Source organism: Xyrauchen texanus, chromosome 15 (assembly GCF_025860055.1).
Source record: "Xyrauchen texanus isolate HMW12.3.18 chromosome 15, RBS_HiC_50CHRs, whole genome shotgun sequence".
Classification (NCBI taxonomy): domain Eukaryota; kingdom Metazoa; phylum Chordata; class Actinopteri; order Cypriniformes; family Catostomidae; genus Xyrauchen; species Xyrauchen texanus.
The window spans coordinates 17,109,430-17,129,443 of NC_068290.1; the positions used below are offsets into that span (position 1 = coordinate 17,109,430).

Consider the following 20,014-nt stretch of genomic DNA (forward strand, 5'->3'; position numbering starts at 1 on the left):
ACCCTGGCTCCAAACCTTGCAGACAGATGTAATTCTGTGTCAATCATTAGGCGTCAGTGAGTGTGATAACAGCCATATGACATCATCACAGGTAATCTCCTGCTGGAGATACAGTATTTGACTTAAAAACAGTCAAATGGAAATCTATTTTTCAGACCTCTGAGCTTACATTTTCTTCACAACAGCAATAAATGTGTAAAATCTCTCTAGTAAAAAAAAGCATTATAAGGCTGGTTTTAAAGCTACTGTCAATAAATTAATCTGCTGAAATTACTTGGAACCAATTCCTGCTGTAGGTTGTTTACCTTCCGTAGCTAATTTTTCAACACAGAGTTCACATTTATCAAAATCAAATACACTGAAAACTGACCCTGAATCAACAAGGGTTGTTGTCAGAACGTGTCCTTAGACTTTTTTTTTAAATCAACATCAAGATTTTAGGTTAAAAATATATAAATTTATAAGGGAATGTTTATATCTTAAGTCCTGTAACTGGTCTCAAATACCATGTCAGAGATCTGGTCTCAGATCCGATTACACTCCTGTCCATACCACCCTGACTTTATGCTGCCGTCCCCCCACATGTGGTCTTAATTTTTCTGTCTTTAAGCCAAATGTAAATGGTAGATTTAGAGATTTGGCGTGTGCCTAACCTTTCTATTACTGCGATTCACCTCTCATTTGACTGAATATGAAAATATTAATTCTAGGGGTAATGACAGAGCCGCAGGGGCTCTGAAATTTGTCATGCCATTAAAGGGATTGAGTGCATTACAGACACTCCTTTATGCAGTGTGAGGGAATTTTGTTACCCACTGTTCTTTATGTACAATTCAAATTTTGAAATTCTTGTGCTGATTTAAAGTCAGACCTGTATATGATTCTAATGGTTTGATTAAGTGTGTAAATGTTATATTAATTATTGATCTATATTAAAGCAAATCAAGATGGTTTTGCATATTTGGATAGCAGCGAAGCCTTTCATTTCCACATGAAAACCAAAAAAAGAATCCTTTCCACTTCTAACGTTCAAGCAAGCACATATTACAAAACGTATTCAAAGCCATTCTAAATGTCACATTGTTCATGGGTGAAATATATTTAAAGTGTTTATTTGGCTGCATGGTGCACACATGTGTCTGTCACCCATCAGGTGCCTCTCAGTAAAAGCAGCAAAAGCAGCAAAAAAATAAAAAACTGTTTATTAGACTGACTTTGTAATTGTCTGTCAGACCTGGAAATTCTAACTGGGGTGAAACAGACTGGCTGCCAATCCTCTCCATGAATTAGCAGAGAAGAAAATGTCTAGTTTTGTAGTACTAATTAAAATGATGAAAGAGCCACACAGTCTTGTGGACTTTGGATTTTGTTTAATGTTTAATAAGAATGGAAATGCCTGTTGTGTCTTGTCAGTTGCAGTAAAGCTTTCAGAGATAGTTCACCCAAAAACTAAAAGTTTCTCATCATTTACTCACCCTCATGCCATCACAGATGTGTATGAATTTCTTTCATCTGAACACAAACAAAGACAAACAAACGTTTCATTCCTTGAACCATTTTTAGTCCCTGTTGAATATTGATCTGTTTATTACCCAAACCTATAATATTGCTTAAGAAGATTTAATCACTTTTTTTTGTTGGCCTGTTGGCAGATACAAAAGTCCCAAGGGTTAGAGTTGTTTACTAATTACCTGTTTACTATAACAACTTCTCTACACTATACCTAAATTAATTCTGGGAATAGGGAATAGGTAACATCATACAGATTGAATAACCATGCGTCATAACATTATAAAAGTCGTAAATTACAACAAGCACATTCGTTTCACTCACACATTCAGAAACATTCTGAACATGCATATTTTTGCCGCATTTTCGCTTAATGCCTAATGAAACAAACAAAATATGAGAAATGGCATGCCGTTATATACAACATTATTGTTATATACAATTTTCATCGCATAGCGACATGAGCTTGTCTTTCACTCACACAGAGACGTTGACATGTCTTTGACTCCCTGCCTGAAGGAAAGAAGTCACAGGCAGTCAGATATGGAAGCCCAGGTGTGCACGTTACAAAAGAATGAATGAAGGAATAAATTATCAATCTAATTTTAAAATAAATGTGAATAAATAAATGAATTTATACATGGACAAATAAATTGACACATTTAAACGTGTTTATTTAATTCATGTTTTAAAATGCACTTATATATTTAGCAATAAAACAGCACATTAATAAGTCATTTTAAATGCACTTTTTAAAATTGCATTTTAAAATGTATTTGCAATTGCTTTTCTTCATTCATTTGCCAAATGCTTTTCTTTATTGTTTGACTTTTCCTTTTCTTTTTCCAAATGATCAATCTATTAATTAGAAAATTTGAATAATTCAATTTATAAATAGACAAATTTGTCTTATATAATTATAATTAATATATAATATAATCTATATAATTAAATCATTACCAAATCTATACCAATCGTTTGTGCTACATTTGTGCTGATTTGTGCCGCAAAAATGAATGTTTGTGCTGTGTCACATTTCACCCCTTGTGGTCCAAATTCGCTCCAAACCGGTGCCGTTCGAATGTGCTCGATTTGACACTGTAACTATTTTCCTTCCTTTCATATATAGTAGCAAGACAATGTTCTGAACCGGTGCCGTGTGCTGATTTGTGCCATTAAAATGTATCTTGTATATATTTCCCTTCTTAAGAACCCCCATGTGGTCCAAAATGCTCCAAACCAGTGGTATTCATTTGTGCTCGATTTGTGACATTTTGTGCCATTAAAAGAAACATCATAACGTTTTCCTTTCTTTGTATTTAACAGGCGAATTGTCATGGGGTTTAGCTTGCACAATTTCATGGCTCCCAAATGCTATCTTGCTTAAAACAAAGAAAGGAAAACATTATGATGTTTCTTTTGACAGCACAAATGGAGCACAAATGAACGACACTGGTTCGGAGCAATTTGGAGTGACGTCACTGTTCCCGAAAAGTTTCTTGCTATATCTAATGAAGGGAGTTACAGTGTTTCTTTTAAGGGCACAAATCGAGCACAAATGAACGGCACCTGTTTGGAGCAATTTGGACCTCATGGGGTGGAAAGTGTCATCACACAGCCCAAAAAATTACATCTAATATCTTAAATTCCAAACCAGCATAAGTGTTATTTTTGAATGGTATAGTTTTGGTTAAGATTTATTTATATGGGGTGCCAACTTCACGGAGGTGCTTTAGTGGAAAATCTGGTGGTATTCTTAATCGGCTTGGTACCTCAAGCGATGAAGGCAGTTGCTGCATGCGTTTCAGTTCGGGAGGCTGGTTCTGTTGACACGATTTCCTGGACACATATTACTGCGCACGCTCAGGCAGTGCCGCGTTCAGCATTTCACAGCATCAGTGAATGAGCCACCATTAACTACTGATGTGCTTTGCACTTGTTTCTTATGCACGGCAGCACGGGATTTACAGATTCAGTAATATCCAAAATTGCTCGTACCGTCGTCCAATGACAGGCCATCTTACATCCTCTTCGAGTGGCTCATGGGAGAGAGGGTCTTATAACCTTGTTGAAAGTTCATTGGTTACTTCCAGGAGTTAACAATCCAGTGGCATTTTTTAAACTCGATTCTCAATTGCAGAAAGAAAAGGAAAAATAAAAGGTAAAGCAAAATTAAAATGGATGAGGAAAAGTAATTGGCTAATTAATTAAGAAAGGCAATTACTAAATACCTTTTTAAAATGCAATTTAATATGTGCTTTTAAAGTGCATTAAAAAGTGACTCATAAATGCACTTATTTATGGCTACATTTAATGACAATTTAAACATGAAATAAATATGATTTATTAATGCACAGTTTTATTGTTAAATAAAATCACATTTAAACATGAATTAAATAAACACATTCAAATGTGTCTTTTTATTCGTCAATTTGTAAATGTACTTATTTATTCAAGTTTTTTTTTTTTTTAATTAATAGATAGATAATTTATTCCTTCGTTCTTTTTTAAATGGCAGTGGTGGGCTTCCATAGTCAGAGATTCTCATCAGCAAGCAAATAAACCGTAACAAATTATTGGCGAATGTATCTGTGGTTGATATCGTGCATCCCTAAAATGGCTTGAAACGATTTGTATTTCATTTTTAAGAGATCTACTTATGGAAGTGATATAGGCCTAAATGTGAGGTGGTATTTATCCCTGAGCAGGTGAATGATACAAATAGCCTACACCATACTGGAAAAGTGATGCAGCAATCCTAATTTCATCAGGGAACACAAACTTGGATCACCCCAGAAGAACCAAGGGCAGGTACAACAACAAAATCTTTAATGTGAGCAATCAGTTGAGGAAAAATGTTTTATGCCTAAAAGCTTACAACTTTAGTTCGAAACAGCTCTCGTGAATACACCATTGTACTGACACCATTCATTTCATCGGGACACGCAGAGCTCACCAGCTCCCTCTAGTGCATTTCACACAATCTGAGGTCAATGCCTGTAAACCTGTGATTCCTTATACATTTGGGTCACAAACAATATTCTAGTATTCAATATTCAGTAGCTATTCTTTGATATATGGTTAATCTACTTATACAGTAAGAATTTAGAGAATGAAAAATGTTATTTTGACGCTGTTCAATTTTAGGAATAGCTTTTCAGTTTCAGATATTTTACCTTTGCCTTATTCCAGTGGGCGAAACTTAGCAGATATTTTATTGTTTTTTTAAACCAATGTGCATTTTCAAAGATGTAGATTTGTAAACGTGGCACATACAAAGTGGTAGACTACTATCTAAAAAAGTTCCCTAAAACCAGCCAAGAGGTTGATCATCTAAGACAAGGCAACCAGCTAAGGCTGGCTTTAGCTGTTTTTTTTTTTTTTTTTTTTCAGCAGGGCTGCTGTATTGGGCAGCTGGGTTGCTCAAACAAGTATTTTTTATAGTGACATAATGTTTATGGTTTTTAATAGTTATTTATAGTATATTTACAGTTGTCTGTAAATATTATGGAGTAGTTCACCCAAAACTGAAAATTCTCTCATCATGTACTCACCCTCATGCCATCCCAGATGTGTATGACTTTCTTCTCCTGAACACAAACACATATTTAAATAAGAATATCTCAGCTCTGTAGGTCTATACAATGCGAGTGAATGGTGACAAGAACTTTGAAGGTCCAAAAGCATATAGCCTAAGTAGCATAGAAGTAATCCATACTACTCCAGTGCGACTTAAATATTTATGTTTCTCACCAACACCTATCATATAGCTTCTCAAGATATGGATTAAACCACTGGAGTCGTATGTATTACTTTTAGGCTACATTTATGCTTTTGGACCTTCAGATTTCTGGTGTATGGACCTACAGAGATGATATATTGTTCTAAAAATCTTTGTTTGTGTTCAGCAGACGAAAGAAAGTCATACCCATCTGGGATGGCAGGAGGGTGAGTAAATGATTAGAGGAGTTTCATTTTTGGGTGAACTATGAGAAAGTATTTTATATGGAAAAACTCACATTTTAGTTGCATGCGTATGTCTTTTTAGTTGGTGTTTGGAGGACTACGCGACAGGCCACGCCCACTCTGATGCGTTCCACACATGCTGGTTAGCAGGTCTCTGTTAGCACCTGCTGGTAGATGCTGGTACTAAACCACCTGATGGCAAAAAGCATGTTTCTCTATAGACAGCCATTCAAATCTAGCCGTGTTTTATGACGAAATAAAACACTTTCCAAGGACCATTTCAATGTAAATAATTTAATTACATTATAGCACATCATAATCCAGTGACTGATTGTTTTTGAAGGGCTCTTAAATGCGTGAAATTTATTTTGATTTTTCACAATCTATTCCTATTGACGAGTGATCGGTCACGTGACACCCGATCCCGGAACTGAGCGCCCATGAGCGTAGATGGCAGCCTCCGTTTCGCTAGATTTCTGGGAACCTTGCGCTAGCTGAGCACAGTCATAGAGATGAATGGGGATGCTAACGGATAGCTCTCTCCAGGTATTTTATAGCTCATTGCTTCCTCCTGAGCTGAAGCACGTGATTAGGCGTGTTTACCTACGATACAATGTAGCGCCAGTGCAATCAATCCTGTGTTTGTCAGCCTCAGCCTAATAATCAATTACACTTTTACGATCATGATCAGAATCACTTATTGGATTTTCATCAGGATCTTCGTGAACTAATAACTGCTCTATGCATCTGAGAAAAGGGGATCTGAGTCTGTATCCTGTGGCGAGCGAGCCAAGCAGACGTACTTGGTAAAGGTAACATGAGATTGACGGATTGTACGTCTCTATATAATATTTATGTTGTTGTGAAGACATGTAAAATGGTAGCATTCTTACTGCAATTGCTTCTCGTATAACAGCCAATGCAAGTGTTAAATGCAAAACTGTCGTAGTTCCATATATTGTTGCGGCTTTGAGGAAGTTGACATCGATGATTAAATAGTCTACCAACGACTGTGGAAATGACCTACTATGTCAGTTGTATGATAAGACGTGACAAAACCTTTAAAAACCTACCGTTTTCCATAGATGTACCAGATATCTGCGTTTTTTGTGCCACCTTACCATAGACATGTACGTTGTCTCTGGCTGTATATCAAAACCTAGTGAGCTGTCTAAATGGACAGCATTTTGGGTTTCATATGGTGCGCCTATGATCCCAAAAATGGTGCATGCGCATTTGACGCTCAAAAAATGCTAGGTTTTAAGATGTAGCTTCCCTCTTGTTTGTTTGTATCTGCAGAGTGGGCTCTTGAGGGACTGGACTTGACTGGACCACAGATGCGTTCCTAAATCTCTGCTGCTAGCCTCGTGATGGGTGTTATAGAGGAGACCAATGTAGAGCGTGAGTAACACTAATTCACTTTGCCCTCTCTATCCCTGATGAAACAAAAACCTGCTGAAACCAGCCTAAGCTGGTTGGGTGTATTTAGCTGGTTTAAGGTGGTCACCCAGACAGGCTAAACTGGTGCTCTGATGGTCTCTTAGCCCGACCAGCTAAAAAGTGCCCAAAACCAGCTAACTGACCAGGCTAGGTAAACAGCTGGTTTCAGCTTATTCAAATTAATACACAAACACCTGTGAAGATAATCTTGAATACGAAAACCTAGAGTTTATGATATGCTGAAGGTGTTTTATGTTTAACATTGCCTTTACATTTTGATCTCAGCTGTATATGACAGGATGGGCACTTTAGGTGCAAAGTAGCAGCTGATTACACTAATTAAAATTTATCCGAATGACCTTGAACATGAACACACAGAATTCTCTCATCCCATTACTGTCTTTCAACACTGAATTCTTTTGGACTGACTTTCTTCTAATTATGTTTACGCAACTTTGTACACTGTGGATACTGTGTGTGCTGTAGGTAGATTAGAATAATCTAATTAGAAGAGACTGTATATGAAGATCCTACAACAGATTACGGTAAAAGTGGCCAGAGGTTGAGAGGTCTCAAGATATTCTGCATTGCAGAATTCTTATTCTCTCTGAATTAGCAGGAGTGAGTCATATCGATTAGTCATGTTCTCAGTGCAGTGCTTGTGACCTACACTGTTGTTTTTACCCCAAAAAATAAATTAATTCAACAGCTAGCAGCTGTGGTTGCAAGAATAATTATGTTAAAAATTCAGTAAAAATGTAAACAACTTTACTGAACGACCTGTCAATTATACAGTCTGAAACGTTATTTTTATGGTAGATTTTATGGTGCAGTACCGTCGTTTATATTATTAAATGATTAACTTAATATATTAACCTTCTGAAACTATATAACATATTGTTTTCACTTTATAACGTATTGATAATCACCGTAGTAATTACAGAAGGGCACATGATGACATGAAGTTCATCAATAGTGGCCCTTCCAGGAACAATGACCAATAAACATGTAGAGACGGTGCTCAGTGTCACTCACACAAACACTAAACACCATCAGGGTAACATATGTGAAATTAAAATTATGTAATAAACTGTAACACGGTTCAAGGATGGGAAAGGAGGCGGCAGGAACCGGATGAGCAATCAACGTAGATTTTTAATGACTCAAAGGAACTTAAACGTAACATAAAAAACACAGACATGCTCATACACGGTGGCCACGTGCATCTCTCTCTCCCTCTGGCATCCCTGGGTCCTCCTTAATCTTTCTCCTGCTAATTTGGCTACTCAACACTGGGCGTACATACTCATGGCCGGCCATGTCCTCCTCCACGTCACACTCCTCCATTGCACCATCCGGACTGGCTTACTCCTCCCCCCATCTCTGGAGGGGAGACAATGCCCTTCCGGCCATTCTGTCACCTGTGAATCTGAGATTGACAAGGGGGGAGAGAGGGAAGAGAAAACACTCTTCGGCTCCCATGGGCACACGCAGTCCTCAGCGGCTCCTCCGTCCCTTGGCAGATGGCAACGTGTCCTCTGTTCCCTGGCCTACGAAAACAGCTAGGAGGCAGGAACCAGCTGAGCAATCAACGTAAACTCAAAGGAACTTAATCATAACTTAAAACATTCAGACACGCACACACACACACACACACACACACACACACAACACAGTGGCCACGCCCTCCTCCTCGTCACATAAATATTAATTATACTACATCAAATATAACACCGAACACCCTAAAGTACATAACTGATATTAAAAATAAGAAGAAACATAACTGTTCCCATAAAATCTAATGAAATGTAAAGGGTCACGCAGGGAATTCTGGGAATGCCCGATTACAGTTTTTTTTTACCGTAATTTTACAATAATTTACCGTAAAATGTACATGAACTCTCATTAAACATAATATAATTTTTAACTGTTAGTTATACAGGAAAATCATACTTTTTACATAAAAAAATATTTTTCCAACGTTTTACCATAAAACTACATGTATTGACTTTAGAAATAAATTTGTTACTATATTAATATTTTACAGTAACTACTCAACCAATTTTTTTACTCTAGAATTTTTACAGTCTTTTACTGTTAAAATTATGGACATTTTTTTACATTGAACCAGTGATAGTCTCAGAGTCAATTACAGTAATCCCAATTATTAATTGATCAATCACTCACTTAAGCTCACAGCCCTTCAAGAGTTGTGTTGTAGTGACATTAATTTGTATTGTTGAAAGTAGGGCTTCAACTAATGATTATTTTGATAATCGATTATTAGAACGAATATTCGACTATTCAGCGTTTATTGCAACGATTAATCATTAGCTCTTAATTGATTATTCAGCTTGTTAAATTATTACTGTATTAAACGTGCTTACTAACAATAAAGAGGACAAAATAATCTTTTAAAAAAATCCTCTAAATGACATTCACTGAATTAAAGGGAAAATATACTTTTTTTAAAAGTTTAATTCAGTAAAGAAATCCTATTTTTGCCTTTTATCTTGTTTTAAGGATTTTTTAGACTATTTTAAATGGAAAACATTTACTTGAGAAGCAACATATAAGATATTTAAACTTGCTTTAAGAGAATGCTGAGTTCTGTGAGTGCAGTAAAGACAAAATATAATTCTATTCAAGATCAGTTCTCTAAAATCTAGTATGGGCCCATTAATTTTTTTATTTTTTTTTTAAAGGATTATTAGATATTATAAAATATTATATTCAACATTCTCATATAACAATTTTTTTTTAGTTATTTCTATTGGAAAACAAGCCAAAACAAGTCAAAAACATATTTTGTTGCAGTGTATAGCGAAGACTACCTCTCTCACCTTTCTGTTCACTTCAATCCATCTTTAACTCTCAAAAAAACAAACTCTCTTAAGCATGCACGCACTCTCATTAAGTGTGCACGCTCGAGGGATGAGCATCCCCGTGACAGAGTGTGCCTCAGCCGGGTGCAGTTTCAATCTCTCACCCTTAGATCGGGACATTCGCACAACTAATAGAAGAGGTACTGACCACACAGAGACATGCCAGTTTCGGAGTTTGTTGTAATATACATGATCTGCTTCCATATTATTTAAACTTAAATAAAGCTATAACTCATTAATATAAATGCATTAAAGATGTAACGCTGTTTCCTTAAAAAATTTGCTCCAGCTCTGCTTATTCCACAACAAGATTGCTTCTGCATTTACTTTTTTGTAATTTTGTATAATCCCCTCATACTTTGTGATCTACATCACCTGAAGCTGTTTGGAGTGCATCTGGACTGTGAGCTGTGTAATTCTTCCTCTTCTCAGTCAGGCGTGAGCTGCAGTGCTGCTATCACCTGTCATCATTAGAGTTTATGTGGTTATGAAATAAATGTGATCTCATGTTATGTTAAATGAGTGGTGGTGGTGTAGTGGTCTAAAGCACATAACTGGTAATCTGGTAATCAGAAGGACGCTGGTTCGATCCCCACAGCCACCACCATTGTGTCCTTGAGCAAGGCACTTAACTCCAGGTTGCTCCAGGGGTATTGTCCCTGTAATAAGTGCACTGTAAGTCGCTTTGGATAAAAGCGTCTGCCAAATGCATAAATGTAAATGTAAATGAGATCAAACTTCTATTCAACAATGAAAATGTTTGTCGACAATTGTTTGTTGTCGATAATGTTGACTAATCGTTTCAGCCCTAGTTGAAAAAGCATTTGTTAGGAGTATCATATCTGGATTTCCTACATAGATTGAGATACTTGAAAAAAGTATTTTGAGGTCCACGCAACATGAAATCAAAATGAATGCAGTTTAAATCCTTAATGCTTTCTTCCTGGTCTTATTGTGAACGATGAAATGTAAAAAGTATTCCTGATTAGAATATCTTTATTTAACAATGTATAAAATATGTATTATGTTAGCTTTATATACTAATAGTCATACAAATTATTATGCTGATGTCACTTAGGATGTGCAGGCTACTGGATAATGTTAACTTATAGCCAAAAAGCTAACCAAACTTGCATTCTGGTCTGGTTCCACAGTAATATAAAATGCCCACATTTCATCCAATCAGTTCCCAATGGATACATTTAAATCCCTCCCTACATTTTTCTTGTTGAATATCTTGTTTCACTCTGAAATAATTCAAATTACAAATGGCTTGCAAGCTGGGTTTCATGTTGATTTTAAGATCTGTTTGCTCATTAAGACAACAAAATAAAAAATAATAATAAAATATATATATATATATACACTCACACTCTTATTTGTTATTATACTGTATATACAGGGTTAGAAGAGTTACTTAAAAAATTTATTCCACTACAGATTACAAAATACATGCTTTAAAATGTAATTTGTAACATATTCCGTTAGATTACTCCTCATCAGTACAGTAAAATAAATACTTTGGATTACTTCTTCAGCACTTGAAGATTGTTTTACTTGTTTTTGACAATAAAAAATGAATAACGTTCAAAAAATACAGTGAGCCAAAATACACTTAAAAATACATGCATTGAAACTTCAAATCCCCATAGTGTACACATCGGCATCTTTTTCTGATCGAATGGGGATTCTCTCAAATAAGCTGTCTAGGGAAAGATCTTCAATGGCGTCAGATCCATCTTTTAACAAAACAGTGTGAGAGCGCCCTCTGTCTGAACATACAAATGTAACGTCATTAGAAAGTGTTTCACCGCTGTTGAACCGCTCCTCGGATCGCATAGTTTATGTAGATAAATGTTTTCCAACTGAATAGACTAAATATTAAATTAAACAAATTACAAAAAAATGCAAAGTAATCTCTTCAGTAATCCAAATACTTCTAGAAAGTAACTGTATTCTGATTACCAACTATTTCAATTATAAATGTAACATTGTTACACGTTTTCCGTTACACCCCAACCGTGTGTGCGTATATATATATATATATATATATATATATCAGGATATACAAGTGTATATGTGTATGTGTGTGTGTGTGTGTGTATGTATGTATGTATGTATGTATGTATGTATGCATGTGTGTGTGTGTATTTGTGTATTACTACACATCTCAATCACATTATGCGCATGTATTTATGTGTATGTTTTTATCCAAATAGAGGTGACCCTGGCCCTTTTGGATGCTGCCAATGACAAGGACCCAGTTGTGCAGGAGCAGGTCAGGAAGTCCATCTTGACACTGGGGAACCAGCAGCCCGATAAGGTCCTGTCCATGTGCCAGGACTACCTGCTCAAACACCCCAAGGTCAGCCAGAGAGCACCCGTAGAACATTTGAACCAGTTTTCATGAAGTATTACAGATAGTTATTAAGATTAGTCTGCAGTAAAAATTTATTTACTGCAGAGAATCTCAAGTTCAGGTCTCCACTAAATCCATGTTTTTGGTCACTTTTAAAGACCATGTCTCCCATAAAGTTTGCATATGTGTCTTTTGTATTTGTTTTTCCTTTCCTATGTGAAGATGTGTGATTGTCATGGACTATATGCATTAATGCTTGATGCCATGCTTAATATCATGGGTTTTACTGTATATGGCCCTTAAGCCATATACTTTAATTGTGATAAGTTTCACAAGTTATCATGGAATCATTCACTGTCATCTCACTATGACTTTAGATTAGTAAGTAATAGTTTAGTAGATGCTTATCCAAAGTGACGTATTACAAGGACAAAACCAAACTGAAAACAAAAAGAAAATCCTTCCTATCCAGCAGTTTTCTCAACTCAACGTTCAATACTATATGACAGAAAACAAAGTCACATTCATCCATTTGGCCTACGTATAAAAACCTACTCTGAAAGTGGATTTAAACATTCTGGAGCAGACACATTTTTGGCGAAATCCCCCCATGGGATCTCAAAAAGCCCAAAATCCATCTGGATATCCACAATTCCTGGATATATGACCAGTGTTCTCTTACGAGAGGTTCTCTCGTATTGCGTAAGCTAGCTTACGCTACGGGAAAGATTAATCTTTTCTGAGATATTGAAGCCAAAAATGTATCCTTAATTTTGTATCATTTGTCAACGCAGTGCAGCAACTGCAGACCTTGAGCGGGCTAGCTAGCGAGCTCATTGGTTGCTCTGCGGCAACTGCTGCAGCCTATAGACGAACTTGGGCGAACTCGCGTCCAATGAGAGGCGTCCGCGCGCTTACTGCATCAAAGCCCGCCAAAATGGGCGTGGCTAGAGTGCATATAAGCGTAGTTCGTAGGCTGGAACCCTGATTTTCATCTCGAAGAAGCCGGCCGTCTCCGCCACCTTCAGCCATCCTGCGAGCTACGCCATCCGGCGACGTATCCTTTTTTAGAGCAAGCTAGTTCTTAACGAACTTCACAAAAGAGTAACGAGCGTCTTTTTTAAGATGCCTCGCACCACTTGCGCTTCATGCCGCGCCCCTCTCAGCGGCGGAGACCGCCACATCATCTGCGCTCTCTGCCTGGGACTGGGGCATGCAGAGCTCGCCCTCGCTGAAGGCGGATGCGACCTCTGCGAGGAGCTTCCGATGTCGACCCTGTGGGCTCGACTCGAAGCGCTCAGAACCGAAGCCGCCGCGCGGCCTTCCGTTCCGCCACGCAGGAAAAATCACCGTTCCCAAAGGCTGCCAGATCCGTGATAAGCACTGTCTCGCGAGCCTCTCCTCGACAGCTCTCACCCTCCCGCCCCGGGACGCGCAGTTGCCGCACTGCGGCCATCTCGGAGGACGAGGCGGAGGATAAGGGCTGTTCCATCATGGCTTCGGACAGCGAGGAGTGGTCAGGCTCCCACGCCTCCTCCTTGGCCCAGGAATCCAGCAGGACCCGCGCCGAGTCGAAGGGGAACTAACACGCCTCCTCACACAGGCCGTCGACCGCCTCGGGCTCGAGTGGTCACCGCCCCCTGAGCAGGCTCCCAACAGACTCGATGGCTGCTTTCTTCAGAGCCGTCGCCGTGCAACACCCGCGGCCCGGGCCGCTCCCTTCCTGCCGGAACTCCACACTGAGCTTGCAAAGTCGTGGAACGCGCCTTTCTCGGCCAGGATCCGTTGGCATGTCTCCACTCCTCTCGCTTCGGTGGACGGCGCCACCGAGAAGGGCTACTCCTCCATCCCCCTGGTCGAGGATTTGGTAGCATCACACCTTTGCCCGCCCTCCGCGAGATGGCGGTCTAAGCCAGTGCTCCCGTCTAAGGCCTGCAGAGCGACTTCCGCCTATGTTGGCCGCGCCTATTCCGCCGCCGGCCAAGCTGCATCTGCTCTGCACTCCATGGCCATCTTACAGATCCTCCAAGCGGACCTTCTTCGGGAGTGGGATGAGAAAGGCAGGCACCCAGAGGCTGTTGCAGATCTAAGAAGCGCGACGGACCTCGCCCTTCGCGCCACCAAAGCTGCAGTCCAAGCTCTAGGGAAGTGCATGGCCTCGCTGACTGTGACCGAGAGACACCTGTGGCTAATGCTAGCCGACATGGGAGAAGCAGAGCGCTCCACGTTCCTCAACGCACCGCTCTCTCCGACCGGTCTCTTCGGCTCCGCGGTGAGTGGCATTGTTGACCGCTTCTCAGAAGTCCAGAAAGCCACCCAAGCCATGAACCTCTTCCTGCCGCGTCGCGCTAGCTCCTCTGCAGGCCGCCCACGTGACCAGCCTCCTGCACGAGCCTCTTCACAGCGCCCAGCTCAACAAAGTCAGACTTCTCAGCGTCGACAGGGCGGTCGCCCTCGATCGCACTCAGACAGCCGCCGCAGACCGCCGCCCCCCTGCGGGCCTCGGTCTAAGGTTGCGCTGAAACCTGAGCAACCGAAGTCCTCCTAGCCTTGTTGAAAAAACGACGGCTCAGTCCCGCCGCGGCCGGACCACCGTCAAAGCTTCGCCCCCTGTCAGTCCCCCTCTCTCAGGCTACTACAGTGGTGGATTCAGCAGCCAACAAGCCGGTGATGCTTGCAATCAGGAAACTCCTCGCGCATACGCGCCAGGGGGACTGGTTTATCTCTCTCGATCTGAAAGATGCCTACTTTCAGATTCAGATAAATCCCCGTCACAGGCCATTCTTGAGATTCGCCCGACGGCCAGGTTTATCAATACACCGTCCCTTGCCTGTCTTAGCGCCTGTCTTACTAAGTGCATGGATGCTGTCGCACCCCTGCGGAGTCAGGGCTTGCGAATTCTGAACTATTTGGACGACTGGCTGATTATGCCACAGTCACATACGGAGCTTCTGTCTCACAGAACAGTTCTCCTCAGCCATCTGAACAGTTTGGGTCTTGCAGTCAATTGGACCAAGAGCTCACTACAGCCCAGTCAGGCAATTTCCTTCCTTGGAATAGAACTAGACTCCGTGTGACGGCTCGCTTATCTACACAGCGTGCGCGCCGTGTTCAGCGACTAGCCGCGTCCTTTCAGATGAACAGCCTCACGCCTCTGAAAAAATTTCAGAGAGTGCTAGGTTACATGGCCTCAGCCACAGCAGTACTTCAGCTGGGTTTACTGCGCATGCGCCCGCTTCAGCATTGGCTAAACACCCGTGCGTCTCGCCGGGCTTGGGCCACAGGCCGCCAGCCGATCAAGGTGACTCAGACCTGTATTTCAGCTCTGCAGCCCTGGACAGTGGCCGAATGGTATCAGCGGGGAGTGATGATGGGAGCTGTATCTCGCCGAAAAGTCATCTTGACAGACGCGTCCGACACGGGTTGGGGCGCGGTCTGCGAGGGCTCTCCGGTTTTTGGCCTATGGTCAGTTCAGGAAAAGCTCCTTCACATAAATTGTCTGGAAATGATAGCGGTCGATGCACGCGCTATGCGCTTTCTCCGGTCATTCAGGGTCACCACGTCCTGGTCCGTTCGGACAACAGATCTGTCGTATCCTACCTAAACCGTCATGGCGGTGTCAGATCCAGGAACCTCTTCCATCTGACGAAACGCATACTGAGTTGGTCCCAGTGCCACCTGCGCTCGCTGAACGACGGCCCAGACAGACTGTCCAGAGACAATATTCCTCCAGGGGAATGGTCCCTGCACGCTCAAACAGTCCAGAAGTTATGGCGCATATTCGGCAGAGCAGAGATAGACCTCTTTACGTCAGAAGAGAACTCTCACTGCCCAATATTTTTCTCGAAAAGCGAGGACGCGCTGGCCCAGGACTGGCCCAACCGCCCGCTTTACGCCTTCCCTCCCGTCTCGCTATTGCCACAGGTAATGCAGAGGATCAGGGAAACGCGTCACTCGGTGCTCCTCATAGCCCCGCGTTGGGAGAATCAGACATGGTTCCCGGAGCTTACGCAGCTGTCAACTGACAGCGCCGTGGCCCATCCCAGTGAGAGCAGATCTCCTCTTTCAAGCTCGCGGCACGATCTGGCATTCCCACCCAGAGCGCTGGGCGCTGCACGCGTGGGTGATCAACGACTACCCGTCGCTCTGCCAGAAGGGGTAATAAACACCATCATACACGCTAGAGCCCCTTCCACGAGAAGACTCTATGCGTCAAAATGGTCTGTGTTTTCAAAATGGTGCACCGACAGAGACCTGGACCCACGGACATGTGGGGTGTCGTCGCTGCTCGTGTTTTTACAAGAGCTGCTGGATAAGGGCAGATCCCCATCCACGCTCAAAGTGTATGTGGCGGCCGTCGCGGCGTTCGCTGAACTGGATAAAAATATGACAGTTCTGTTCCACACTACATTCATCAAATGATTTAACTGTAAAGAAAAGCAGACTTTTGCATCTGCATTTTCTCTCAATTCATGAACGACTGTAAATATCATCACATTATGCACATTTTACTATGAAAATTGTCAATAGATTAACATTAGCTTAGTGTTTTTTAAATACAAAGTTACAATGCCGTCTTTAAAGCTGGTCCTATTTTTATCCAGTTCTTTGTATTTGAGATGACCAATATAAATTTTATGGGATAGTTCACCCAAAAATATTTGGTGGAATTATAGTCTGTCAACATTCACTTTCATTGTATGTATATGTGTATATATATATATATATATATAAGTAAATGTGTGTTCATTTTATTTTATCACCGGTCTCCTCATTGGTGTTATTTTGTCATAAACCATAAATCATCATTTGGTCTCTGTTTAGACACTAAAAATATCATCTTAAGAAAATGTATTTAATAAATAATAATTTGGTGAAAGAAAATGGTAATTAAGGCAAACATTCTGACTAACATTAACTTGTGTTCCACGGAAGAATGAAAATCATAAGGATTTGGAACGGTGTGAGTAAATTATGAAAGAAGAGAGTCTCTGTAGGACGTGTCATCATTTCATGCTATCTTCCCCAAGCACATGATGTCTCTAATGATGTGACAGATGTTTGCATTGTAATTCAGTGTTGTAATTAAAGCAGTCTCATGCCCTGTTTTTATTTCATGCAAAGTTGTGATTCCTCTTTGTTTGGAATACTTGAGGTCAAGACCTCTTTTGAAACATTTCATTCAAAATGAGTCAAAATAAGAATCAGGAAAAGATTAAGAATACAGTCTGTTTCTGTTTCTAATGCTGTTTTTCGTGCTGTCCTTCCCTGTCCTTTATGTCTTGCTCGTAATATTACATTCTTGAGCTTCAATGGTAATTACATTCTACCAGCCGACTGCAAATAACTTTTTATCTGGTATATCCATCTGGTCTTCCATAACTTGCAGATTATTTATTAGATAGACATTAAGTGTCCTCTTCTTGAGAAAAATAAAAATGCCAATACAAATTTAGTTAATTCATTAAAATGATGAACATGTCTGAGTTTGTTGTACACATGTGGGTCAGTTAATGAGTCTCTGCTGTTCAGACAAGTGTTCGATTTGGGCTACATTTAAAATGTTGTGTGAACAACTTTGCATGAAAATCAGATTTGGGCCACATTCAGCAATGGTGTGAATTTAGCCAACCTGTCATCTTTGTGTCCTGTATAGCTGGTGGTTGGGTACAGAGTGGTGGTCTTGCAAACCATTGAGTTGGTGGTAAAGAGCAAGATTGATGACATCAGTTACCCTAAGATCAAGAATGTCATAAAGCTGGCATCAGATGAAATGACAAAATCAAAGGTGAGGATTTGCTCTCTGAGAATGAAGACCTGTGACTAAAAATGACGAGTCCCTTGATTAAGTCTCACTCAGCTGCAAAATAGTAATGTGGCTAGTAACTCCTAAACCTGGCAATGCTTTTAATATTTCAGGATTTTAGTATTTAGTACATGTTATTAAATTAACTTGATCTCTATACTGTAGGCTAACTGACATTATACAATTATTTTACATTGTATGCATATAAAAATACTGTATATCCTCTTCCGAATAGGATGTTGTCCTGGAATGGCAGCAAGCAGCCAGTAATATTCTGGTTGCTGTGGGCAATAAATATATCAATGACATCATGGAGGAGATACTCTGCAAGTTTCAGCCTGGAGTTTTACCTCACTTCTTCGTAGTCCAAACATTAGCCAATCTCTCAGACTCAAATGGTGCGTATGTACATCTATGTTCAAAACTTTGGACCCTTACCTTGCATTCCTGAACAGCTCAAAAAAATATTTCTTCAGTCATATATTTTTGTTCTGTATCTATAAAACTTCACAGACAGATTTAAAAAAAAATTTTTAGTGGAGATGGATTTTTGTTTATTTCTGATTCCTTCGCTTGTCTACTGGTTTTCAACTAGAAAGATATCAATTTGACCTTGATTGTGTCAGGAAGTCCTGAAATTTTCAGTCATGCTTTGTGTGTTTGTCAGTTGATCATTATTGTTTCAGTTCCTCATTTTAGAGAACCTTGTTTATCACTTAGAGCTAACATGAACATTTAAAACTTTAATTTATTTGTGTTTTGTTACAGTCTAAAGCACTCCACCATTTGTAAATATCAAATTAAAGCTGCACTATGTAAGATTTTTTTGGTTAAAAATTAACAAATTGCCATAATTGATTAAGTACATAAACAATCAGTGTTGAAAATGTCTTTATCTTACCCAGATTCATTTCGGTGAGCCTATAAAAATAATTTGTATTTTGAGCTGTCGGGTCGAATTTGGCATTAAGTCGCTAGCCTATGTCGCTCATCCTTGCGTCATTGCGTCCATAAACACAGGAAAGAATTACCAGCTGTCTCGTGTTCTGGCTTCGGACGCTGTTCAGTCAGTCACAATCACACAGTTCAGGATGGCATTGCCGAAGTTGTTTACCTGCTATAATGCTTGGAATTGGTTACAGTAAGTTGTCTGGTAGGGGTAATGCTTTTATGAATTAAACAATTACTCATTCTCATTACTCATGTTCACCGATTGTGAGCCGTTGTCGGGGACGTTACTGTGCATGTTTTACTAATACGTATGACTTCTTAAAATTACGTCTTGTACATATTATTTTCATGTTTAAAGTATATTTTATCCCCATTATTGGTCGTTTTATGTTTTTAGCATACAGTGCTATTAGGCCTACAGTTTCAATTGCTTTATCAACTGCCGTGTTAATTTTTTCAGTTTTTAGTTTGTCATAGTTTTAGTCTTGTGATGAAAATGTCCTTTAAAAATAGTCATTATTTCGTCATGTTATATTCATTAATTTTAATCAGTTTTACTCTAAATTTTTGTCAATGAAAATAATATCTTTTTCTTGATGATGATGTGCAAAATGGACAAAAATGTGTCAAACTAAAAACAAAGATCAAACTTTTATAAAATATTTAGAAAACAAATTATAACAATTTTCTAATGTAAACATGTACAGGTCCTTCTCAAAAAATTAGCATATTGTGATAAAGGTCATTATTTTCCATAATGTCATGATAAAAATTAAACTTTCATATATTTTAGATTCATTGCACACCAACTGAAATATTTCAGGTCTTTTATTGTTTTAATACTGATGATTTTGGCATACAGCTCATGAAAACCCAAAATTCCTATCTCAAAAAATTAGCATATTTCATCCGACCAATAAAAGAAGTGTTTTTAATACCAAAAAAAGTCAACCTTCAAATAATTATGTTCAGTTATGCACTCAATACTTGGTCGGGAATCCTTTTGCAGAAATGACTGCTTCAGTCGGCGTGGCATGGAGGCAATCAGCCTGTGGCACTGTTGAGGTGTTATGGAGGCCCAGGATGCTTCGATAGCGG

At 39.7% G+C, this 20,014-nt stretch overlaps 1 protein-coding gene across 4 annotated transcripts in view; it reads left to right on the forward strand.

Annotated features, from left to right (window-relative positions):
* The first annotated feature begins 6,064 nt into the window (after positions 1-6,064).
* Positions 6,065-20,014, forward strand: part of LOC127655930 (maestro heat-like repeat-containing protein family member 1) — a 48,585-nt gene continuing 34,635 nt past the window's right edge. For 3 of the 4 annotated variants that reach the window (XM_052144014.1, XM_052144016.1, XM_052144017.1), the window contains exons 1-5: positions 6,065-6,287; positions 6,775-6,876; positions 12,020-12,165; positions 17,816-17,947; positions 18,201-18,363. In XM_052144014.1, coding sequence (XP_051999974.1) covers positions 6,846-6,876; positions 12,020-12,165; positions 17,816-17,947; positions 18,201-18,363 — 472 coding nt within the window. In that variant the 5' untranslated portion in view covers positions 6,065-6,287; positions 6,775-6,845. The remainder of the gene's footprint in view (positions 6,288-6,774; positions 6,877-12,019; positions 12,166-17,815; positions 17,948-18,200; positions 18,364-20,014) is intronic. The other variant, XM_052144015.1, reaches the window with a different exon arrangement.